Below are 11117 nucleotides of genomic sequence, written 5' to 3'. Positions count from 1 at the left end.
ATTATTATTATTTGTTAAATAACACGTTTATTTTAATCCATACAAATCTGCTTATTATAAACCTTGCAGCCAGGACTATGATCACTTGATATGACTATGAGCTGCTGTTATGGAAAATGAATCAACACATTCTGATGAACCAAGTGCATCTTGGAGACTGGTTTGCATACTAAGTGCATACAGCTTTAATTAAAAAGCCCTTCCCCTTGGTAGTAAGCACTGCATAGGGAACCTATGGGATTCACATGATGGTTGAAGACTTGAACAGGGGCGCTGGGTTTTCTCATATCAGCCTGGAGAGGAAATGAAAAGCTGAAGTTCAGTATTAATGACTATAAACTAGCAAAACAAGCTAGCAGGATAATTAACTATAGACATGTAACCCGAAGTAAACAAACTAATTAAACTCTGGCTAGGTTAAAAGGCTCAGCTTTCACCAGTCATTTAGTTATAAATAATATCATTAGAGGTTAAAAGTAAAGGTAAACGAAAAAAAGAGAGAAGAAGAAGATATATTCTGTTTGGAGTTGGAGCTGGTAAACCAGGTAAGCAGCTGTCACTGCTGTCCTCAAGTAACTCTGTAACTCAGATAGAGACACTGGCTTTATTCCTAAGGTCTAGGATTGCTAGCTTGCTAGCTAGCTGTAATGTTTGCTAGCATAAACAATGCTAGGCTATGTTAGTACTAGCCAACTTCTCTGTGCATTAGCATTGGAGTACGGTTAATTTTAAAGCTAGTTTGGTTAACCATTAAAGCGTCAATTGTTTATATATTTTTTTAAATGGGTGTGTTTTGTAGTATTTGACGTTTGTTAGGAAGTCAGACGTTGTTTAGCTAACTTGCTAAAATGGACGCGGGGATTGTATTGCTCGACCTCTGATTCAGTATGGGTGTTTCTGAGGTAGAGATCACTGAGATATTGACAATAGTTAATATTTCATAACATTCACTAAGTTATAAGACCTAGTTGGAAGCTCTAAACGAAATCACTGAAGGTTTACAAATCAAGAAGGCAACGGAGGAAGAAATAAATAAAATTAAAAATCACTACGGCTGCTACTAAAGCTGTCATGAGTTGTCAGATAGAATTTAAATTAATAGAATGACAGTTTAATCTTTTCATTCATTAATTATTTACATGCTTATGCAAATGAAAATATATATATATTTTTAACTGCATGATATATGAACTGTGATTCTGTCTGAATATTATTTACATTTATTATTATTATTATTATTATTATTATTTATTGAATCTTCCAATGTGTTAAGTTTTGAATATTTTTAGCTATAAAATATGTCATGTTAAAGACATGGTTGCAAGTACATACTATAATATAGGGGGTGGAAGTAAGATATATTTTGGGTTGTCAGACCCTGCGATGTTGCACACACACCTGTAACTGTGTGTGTTGTTTTGTTACAGGTGTAGGTGCCATGCGTGGCTGTGCGCGGAGCTTTCGAGCTCTGTCCCCAGCCCTGCTGCCCCGGCTCCTCTTTCACGCCCGGTGCTGTCGAACCCGAGCGGTCTGCCATGGCCCGTGGAGCACGGCCCGGTTTTTCAGCACAGCTCCAGAAGCCCAGGTCACACCTCTGCCCAGTCAGGCCCGAGTCGTGATCTGTGGCGGCGGGGTCGTGGGAACGTCCGTCGCTTATCATCTGGCGAAGTTAGGCTGGACGGAGGTTGTGCTTCTAGAACAGGGGAGGTGAATGTCTATAAGTGTGCTATAAGTATGCTCGGGATGAGACATTTTGCTCCTAACCAAGTATTATTAAAAGCTTGCAATGGTTAGGCGGAGAATTTGTCCATTATTTCACCAAAGCTTAGCTTGTATCTAATGTTTATCGGCATGTCCTTCCATCCATCTCTTCATCCTCCACTGCTTTTTCTTTCCTTCCTCCTTCCCTCTCTCGGCTTGTTGTCTTCCTTTCTTTCTCTCTTATGTTATTCCATTTTCTCTCTTATTCCCTTCAAAGTCGACCCAGATTCACTTTGATTAGTTAAATCTTTCTATTTTCTACAATCCACCCAAAATAGATGGGCTGTGGAATTGTATTGCGAACACTCAGACAGAATTCAGACAGATAAGTCAGAGTTCTGCTCTGTTTACAAAGCCTCGAGGTTGCTTTGCCATTTTCCGAAAGAAGGAGGCGAGTAAGAAGGCTGTTTGTTTTGCGTTGTAGACTCGGAGCTGGAACGACTCGGCTGTGTGCGGGGATAGTAAGTGTTGCCAAGCCCATTTTTATCGAGAGCCAGATGGCAGACTACTCGAATGCCTTGTATGAGCGCTTGGAGCAGGAGACCGGAGTCAAAACAGGTGCGTAAAAATATGCACATTTACAAATGAAAGAATTTTCTTCAGTAATACAGGAGATGAGGTTGAGATTTCTTTTTTTAAAATTTTATTTATTTTGATTTTGTGTCCGTGTTGTACAGCTTTTGCCAGGACGGGATCACTGTGTTTGGCTCAGAATCAGGACCGTTTCCTCTCGCTGAAGCGGCTGGCGTCCAGACTCAAGTAAGTTTATATCGCTCTTTAAGCGCTCTTTGATGAGTGTCTGTACTACTGTGTGTGCCATAGTACAGGCAGGAGAAATAATCAATCCTTCTATGCATTGTGATTCTCTATTGAATAATTTGGCGCTGATGGACAAAACGTCATGACTTCTTTGAAATAAACAACGTTCACAGTAGAGGTTTCGCTGAAAAGCACTAAAGTTGCTTTCACATGGCAAAGGAATCCAATCAGGTGATAAGTCATGAAGCAAGCCAGAAAATTGAACACGGAGGATGAACAAAAAAAAAAAGATTCTATTTTTTTTATTGAGTGAAAATATTATTTTTAGTATATATTTTACCTTATAATGGACAGATGTTTCGTTTGTTCCATTAATTCTTCCCTTGATGTTTTAGTGTTTTGGGTATAACCTGTAACATCATCAAACCGAAAGAAGTATCCAAGCTTCACCCCATGGTGAACATTCATGACTTGGTGGGCGCTCTCCACCTGCCGGGAGACGCCGTGGTGTCGCCTCCAGACGTCAATCACGCCCTGGCAGTGGCAGCAGCAAGGCACGGTGAGATTAGTGACGCTTTAGTGTCTAAACCTCACCGTTACGTTTAAAACAGCATCTCTGCTTTTGTATTTCACGCCACTTTTCATTTCATAACATCCTGTCATAAACGCATTGCAGGAGTCCAGATCCATGAACGAACCAGCGTGAACCACGTCCTTGTGGAAAAGGGTCACGTCAGAGCAGTGGAGACGGACCGAGGTTCTATCGAGTGCGAGTACTTCGTGAACTGTGCTGGACAGGTCGGTCTGTTGAGAAACACCGTAGTTCGCTTTCCAACTACAGACCCATTTCGACACTGTGAAATTTATTCAACGTAGTAGGGCTTTATATACATATAATGTTATTGTTGTTGTTGTTGTTGTTTCCCATTGCAGTGGGCATATGAGCTCGGCCAGAGCAGTGAAGTCAAGGTGTCTGTGCCTCTGCACGGCTGTGAGCACTTCTACCTCCTCACCAAACCTCTACAGGAACCTCTGCAACCCACAACACCTGGTAACACACCACAAACATACACTCCACACTATACCGGAGGCTACAAGCCCTTCGATTGCATGTTTTTTAAAAGCAATTAATTAATAAAGCATTGAATAAAAAAATATGAATAAACATTATTGGGAGTTTGAATGCATTGAATGTGACTCTAGTGGTGATGGATATGGATGGAAGGATCTACATACGGGCCTGGCAGGGCGGCGTTCTCTCGGGAGGCTTCGAGAAGAACCCCAAACCCATCTTCACAGAGGGACGCAATCAGCTGGAGATCCAAAACATGCAGGAGGACTGGGACCATTTTGGTGAGACACATTTATTAATACATTTCAGGTTTTTAGGATGATTTCACATATGCAGTGTTAAGTCCATGGTGTGTTCTCCGAGTTTGTGCAACAATCACACTCGGGTGCGGAGCGAAAACAAACGATCTGACGGATTGTGAGTGAGGTCTTTGGTCTTTTCCGCTTCCAAGTGGTTCGATTTGCAGTGAGAAAGCGATTCGACTCCGAATCGACACACCTGCAGGAAGCGAATCAAACATGCCATGTGTTTTGTGTTGCAGCAATTTTTTTTTTTTTTTTAATAATTTTTTTGGTAGATGTGAGCTGCTAAACTGCAAAATGCCATCTGATATGGAAATTTGGACCACCAAACAAAAAAAAAAGAGAAAATAGAAACTGCACACGATAGACAAAATTTAAACTATTTATTCGTACGATTGTCTTATCATGATCATATTTAACCTCTGTGCTCCGTACTGTAATTCATGATTAAATCCTTTTCCAGAACCCATGTTGAGCGCCCTGCTGAGGAGAATGCCGAGCCTAGACTCGTGTGAGATCCATCAGCTGGTGAACTGTCCCGAGTCCTTCACCCCAGACATGCGCTGCCTCATGGGCGAGACTCCAGGAGTGCACGGCTACTTTGTCCTGGCAGGCATGAACTCCTCGGGTCTGTCTTTTGCAGGAGGGGCTGGCAAGTAAGGAACGACCTAAACTTGTTTCAAAAGTTGGCTGTGTTTCCTAATATTTTAGATTCTACTTGTATTGTTTGTTTTTTTAACATCTGCATTTCTTGCGCTCAGGTATTTGGCTGAATGGATGACTTACGGCTATCCACATGCCAACGTTTGGCCCCTGGACATCAAGCGCTTCGGTAATCTGCAGAGCAGCCGCACTTTTCTGCGTCATCGTGTGATGGAGGTCATGCGTAAGTACTGAACAAAGTATTGTAGAATTAATAAAAGGCTTAGTAGAGGTTTCTTAAAAATAAAAAAAAAATGAATGAAAACAGTTCAGCAGTTTAGAGTACATCACATCCATTCTCAGTTTTGATAAGCAACTTATTAAATAACAATAAATGGATAAATAAAGAGGTCTTTTTTTTTTTTCTTTAATGAATAAACAAATTGTATTTGGCAAATTTCTTTTGTGTAAGAGGAATAAAACACATTAGGACATGCTGTTATAGGGAAAAAAAGAACAATCGACCTTAATAATCAGTTAACAGTAACTAACGTCGCCCTATCATATCACACTGGGTGATTATTTTCCTATAACAGCACACCTCCGAGTGTCTTATTCCTTGGGTAGTCAGTGTTATGAATACGGGAAGACTTTCAGTGAGGACTTTATCTCACGGCGTTTTCTCTCTCTCGCTCTCTCTCTGATCGCTTTAGCACTGCTATATGAGCTGAAAGTGCCGAGATGGGACTTCCAGACGGGCAGACAGCTGCGCACCAGCCCCCTTTATGACCGGCTGGATACGCAGGGGGCTCGCTGGATGGAGAAGCATGGCTTTGAGCGGGCCAAATACTTTGTTCCTTCAGGAAAGGGTGAGAGGCTGTTCGAGGACGTTTTTGATGGCATTACACCACATTATTATTTAAATTTTTTCTGGGTGTTACACGTTTACCCCAGACAATAGGTGAATGGTTTAATGGATCCTGTCTTTGTTCTTTTTCTCTGCAACTGTCAGACAGTACAACGAACGCTGTTCTAACTTAATCTGAACAAACATGGATGGTACACTTGTATATTGTTTAAAAAAATATATATTTCCTGTCCTTTGCTTTAATACAGATTTGCTGGCCCTGGACCAGAGTAAAACCTTCTACAAGCCGGACTGGTTTGACATTGTTGGTGCTGAGGTGAAGTGCTGTAAGGAGGCGGTGTGTGTCATCGACATGTCTTCCTTCACCAAGTTTGAGCTCACGGTGAGTGACCGCACTGCTTTTTAGCCCTAATCCGGAGCGGATTAAAATCGCATGGGTTCCTGAGGTAATTTCCCTAGATTACAGGTGCTCCTCCAGGTGATTTTGATCGTCCGAGACGTGTTTTTTTTTTTTTTTTTTCTCCGTCCTCCTCTGAGAAAATTACAGTCCGAATTACCTACTGTTTTTTTTTTTTTTTTTTTTGAGTTGCTGAACTGTTGAGTTCAGCAGTAATCTGATCATTATCTCACCTACCTCACTGAAATAATAATAATTTTAAAGAATTAAGTGTTTGTTTTTTGCATTCCCTGACATACCAGTCATCCGGGGACCAGGCCTTGGAGCTGCTCCAGCGGCTGTGTTCTAATGACCTGGATGTTCCCGTAGGACACATCGTCCACACGGGCATGCTGAACGAGAGAGGGGGGTACGAGAACGACTGCAGCGTGGTACGCCTGAGCAAGAACAGGTATATGTCTGTGGGGATTTGTGTTTGTTCAGCCACGAGAGCATTAGTGAGGATGAGGTCAGGTGCTGATGTCGGGTGATTAGGCTCCAGTTCCAGTTCATCCCAAAGGTGTTCAGTGGGGTTGAGTTCAGGGTTCTGTCCAGGACATTCGAGTTCTTCCACCTTCTTTCGACTTTAACACGCCATGTCTTCATGGAGCTCGGTTTGTGCACAGGGTTATCATCATGCTGGAACACTCTTTGGGCCTTTTAGTTCCAGTGAAGGGAAATTGTAACGCTTTGTGGCAACAGTATATGGGTGTGATGGTCAGGTGTACAAACTTTCAGTCATATAGTGTATTTTTGAAGTTACGTAATTATTGCACATTAAAAACATTGTGGTTTATTTATAGAGTTTAAAATGTGTTCCTCTCCTCCCTCTCCTCTAGTTTCTTCATCATCTCGCCTACGGATCAGCAGGTGCATTGTTGGTCTTGGATTAAGAGGCATATGCCCAGTGACCCACAGCTCCACCTAGAGGACGTCAGCTGGAAATACACTGGTATGTCATCATCAGAGGATTTACGAAACTCGATACTGATTGATTCCTTTTTTTGATAGCCTACTTAATGACAGTATGAGTTGACATCTCATCTCTTGCACCTTGTAGCTCTTAATCTGATCGGTCCTCGGGCGATGGACGTGTTGTCCGAGCTCTCCTACGTCTCTATGACTCCGGAGCATTTTCCCTCTCTGTTTTGTAAGGTAAGCAGCAGACGTCGTCTCTCGCTCATTTCTCGTCCTTATTTACGGCTGACAGAACGGGGAAAAACGAGACATCGATGTTGTTTTAATATAAGTCTAATCTCTAAAACGATTTCTGCGATCGTTACAGGAAATGAGCGTGGGCTACGCTAATGGAATCAGAGTAATGAGTATGACTCATACAGGAGAGCCAGGCTTCATGCTCTACATCCCTATAGAGGTGAGAGGCTCTTAAATGTCCTGCGTAACCACTAGCTCCTGATACTGGAGTATTTTGTTTTTTTGGTTTGTTTGTTTGTTTGTTTGTTTGTTTGTTGATGTGATTTTGTTTTCCCAGTACGCGCTGCACGTGTATAACGAGGTCATGTCGGTGGGTCAGAAGTACGGCATCCGTAACGCAGGATACTACGCCCTGCGCAGCCTGCGCATCGAGAAGTTCTTCGCCTTCTGGGGACAGGATCTGGACTCGTTCACGACGCCCCTCGAATGCGGTCGCGAGTTCCGCGTCAAATTCGACAAGGTTCGTAATCCTTTAGCGATGTATCATGTTTTGGGTTGGGACAGGTGTTGATTTTAAAAGGTGAAATATTCGAGTCGTGTCTGTAAGTATTAAATCTGATGTTTGCAAATAAATAAATAAATAAAACGCTGTTCCCTCTGATATTTAATGAGCAGATTAGGGGAAGGGCAATATGACAAAAAATATCGTATCACAATATTTTAAGGAATTTCTGTGATACTGTGCCATGCATCACAATATATTTCATTAGTGTTGCATTTTAAAAGCTAAAAATACAAGAAAAATAAATGACTTAAAGCTAAAAATTAATTCTATTCAAATAAATTGTAGTAAAAAAAATGACAGTTTGCAATTTTAACGATTCGGTACATAATATTAATATCAGACCAGCTGCTTCTAATCAGAGTTTATCTTTTTTTTTTTTCTTCACTAAATAAATAAATACATACATACATACATACATACATACATTTCCTTTACTCCAGGACACAGATTTCCTGGGCAGGGAGGCTCTGTTGCAGCAGCGGCAGGAAGGAGTGACACGCCGCTTCATCATGCTGGTCCTGGAGGATCACGACGCCGAGCTGGACCTGTGGCCGTGGTGGGGCGAAGCCATTTACCGTAACGGAGAGCTGGTGGGCGTGACCACTAGCAGCGCCTACAGCTACACTCTGGAGCGCCATGTGTGTCTGGGTTTCATCAGCTCACCCGGCGCACACGGCAGCACCAACGTCATCACGCCCGACTTCATCAACCGCGGTGAGTACGAAGTGGACATCGCCGGACACAGGTACCCAGCCAAGGCCAAGCTTTACCCCTTCAGCTCGCTTTTCGCCCAGCAGAGACGGCGCAAAGAGGACATGGAGCTTAGCAACTTTCAGGGCAAGTAAGGGATTAAAGTACGGCTCTGTTTTTATTTTTTCTCCTTACTTTGCTTCCTATGTGCAATAGACATCATCATATGTGCTGTAGAATTAACGTTTGTCAGGGTTTCAGTCCTGTCCTCTGGAACGCCAGCTTTCTATCTCTAAAGCACATCAATCTACATTGCACAACCTTCACTACCTGCTCAGGTGTGTTTGGAGGTGAACCAGCTGACGATCTGAGGACTGGATTGAGAATCTAATCTATGTTATATTATAAGACTGTAATATAGCCTCTGTTTTGTTTTTTGGGGGTTCTCTCTCTCTCTCTCTCTCTCTCTCTGAGTGTGCTTTGCATTAAAAGGATTCTAGTGGGTAAAAAAGGATATTCGGTCCTTTTTCTTTTTTTCTTTCAGCACAGGGAACTGTCGCAGTTCTTGTCTATGGCTATCACGCGTGAGCTGCAGTAGATGGAAATTAGAACGAATGAATCGGATTACTCCTTTAAATAATCCGTCCTGTCAACCGATCGTATCTTTACGTAGTTAAAAGTCGTTTTTTTTTTTTTTTTCTTCTTTGTAACCCTGATACCCTCTGACAGTTGGATCATTATGAAGGCTTGCGTCGGTATCCGAGGCGTTTGTGGCGTTGCACATAACGAGAGGCGCCGTTTTATTGTAATGTTTAGACTTTCACACTCTCCAAGCCATTTTAAAAAACATGTCACATAAAGAAATGTATTTTTATATATATATACATAAAAAGTGTACAAAAAACCCTTTTGGAATGAAGAGTAGTGTGTGTGTGTGTGCGCGCGCGCGCGTGTGTGGGTGGGTATATATATATATATATATATATATATATATATATATATATATATATATATATATATATATATATATATATATATATATATATATATATAATATATTAGTGTGTTTGGGCAAAATGGCTGTTCATATCGAATCCTGGTTGATGTGTAATATACACTGCATTATAATGCATCGTAGCATCTTTATTGGGACTGAGGCACTGATGTGAAGTCTGAAGTGTTTTTAATACTGAATTTACTATTGTTGCACATCACAGTGAAGTTCAGTGAAGTCGTTATGTTCAAGTAAAGAACTGAGGAAAACCTCCGTTGGTCATAAGTCTGGCTTTTATCACACTCTTTTTATTTTATTATTATTACGTACACTTCCAGATACAGCAGGTTTATTATCGCAATGACGAATCACTTATTCAACGTGTGTCTGTTTTTCTATCTGTGTGTTTGTGTGTGTGTGTGTGTGTGTGTTTGCATATGAATGATAAAAACAAGAACACTGCACTGTCAGGAATTTATGAATTATTTTATTTTATTTTATTTTTATTTTTATCATCGGTAGAAATCCCCGATAGTTTTCAGTATTAGTTTTAAACGAATAAACCTTCAGTCGTAAAAGTTTATTTTCTCACCGCGCGTAGGTTTCCAAGTTAAACATGGACGATACGTGATAAACGACCTTTCAAATCCGGTGACGCTTGTGAAATCGTGTGCAAAAGTTCGTATCCCCTTAGGACATGAAGAAGAATGTAATTTCGATAAATGTCTTAAGCTACAAAGCTCTTTCTAAATGTAAACAAGTCACACATTTCATATACAGTGTGTTGGTTTTTTTTTTTAATATATATTATTTATTTATTTTTTAAAAGACAATCTCCCTTTTATTTATTTTTATTTTTTATTTTTTTGGGAATATGATATAAATATTCTCTAATGACTTGCAGGCCTTTATAACATCCTCCAGATCTTTGACTTTTGACTGGTGGTCAGATTGTTGTCTTGATTTCATTTTTAACATTTTGGAGTGTTTTTTTAAAATTTTTATTTTTAATTTTTTTTTGGAAGAAGAATAATAGTCAAATCCGAGGTACGTTTTCTCGTTTTTCCCACCCAAACTCCATGAGTGCACGGAGAGTGTCGGACATGCTGTTCATGTCTGTACTCTTGTTGTTTTTTGACTGCTGTAAACTCCTGTCCCTTTCATCTCTCTAAACTGAAAGTGACTCTTTAAGGCTGTCCATCGTATTTCATGTATTTATACTCTACTGTACAGTTGTCTTGTTTGTATCTGTATTATTAATAAATAAATAAATAAATGTATTCGGGAATCTCTAGTATACTTTACACAGATTAAGTTCATACAGAAGTTCTATTTGCTTAAAGAAATAAATCAGTCACATGGTTATGAAAAGTGATTTCCAGGTGGGTTTGTTTTTGTGTGCAGTGATCGCGACGATATTTGAAGATTTGATTGAAAAGACTCGACTGAATAAAACATATCTCCGTTCTTTTTCACTTAAAGTTGCACGTTTATATGAATGTTTCTGAGTATTAGTCGTATCAAAAAGTCCGTGAGAAATACCATGAGGGAGGGAAAAAAAGAAAGAAAATAAATCTTATATTATGTGTTGGTAAACAGAAACTGTTATATAGATAGTATCATATAGATATATCTATATTTCTATATTTTTTTATCGTAATGAGAATTTTTGTTGTTTTAAGTGGACTAAAACTCTTCAGGATGTGCTGTTAATGAAGGGAAAATAACTCAACTTCATGGTGTAAACAGTACCCCTGCCTTGTGTCATGGTTTTATTTCTTATTTGATATTTTCAAAAAATTAACAAATAATAAAAATACAATGAACTACGTACATGGAATCGTTAAGTGGTATAAAAGTACTCTCACAGAAA

The 11117-nt window shown here is 40.1% G+C and overlaps 1 protein-coding gene across 1 annotated transcript; it reads left to right on the top strand.

Annotated features, from left to right (window-relative positions):
- Positions 1-220: 220 nt before the first annotated feature.
- On the top strand, positions 221-9230 carry pdpr (pyruvate dehydrogenase phosphatase regulatory subunit). Its single transcript, XM_017466650.3, has 18 exons — positions 221-545; positions 1428-1707; positions 2186-2319; positions 2439-2520; positions 2916-3079; positions 3197-3318; positions 3454-3571; positions 3724-3873; positions 4358-4550; positions 4656-4780; positions 5250-5405; positions 5653-5786; positions 6104-6252; positions 6680-6792; positions 6901-6995; positions 7126-7215; positions 7333-7515; positions 8001-9230. Exons 2-18 carry the CDS (start codon positions 1439-1441, stop codon positions 8403-8405), a joined length of 2682 nt encoding a protein of 893 aa, XP_017322139.1. The 5' UTR covers positions 221-545; positions 1428-1438; the 3' UTR covers positions 8406-9230.
- The last annotated feature ends 1887 nt before the right edge of the window (positions 9231-11117 follow it).

The sequence above is a fragment of the Ictalurus punctatus genome, chromosome 4 (genome assembly GCF_001660625.3).
Source record: "Ictalurus punctatus breed USDA103 chromosome 4, Coco_2.0, whole genome shotgun sequence".
In the NCBI taxonomy this organism is placed as follows: Eukaryota; Metazoa; Chordata; class Actinopteri; order Siluriformes; family Ictaluridae; genus Ictalurus; species Ictalurus punctatus.
The sequence above is the reverse complement of the archived record's forward strand: the minus strand, read 5'-3'. Positions and strand labels throughout refer to the sequence as shown.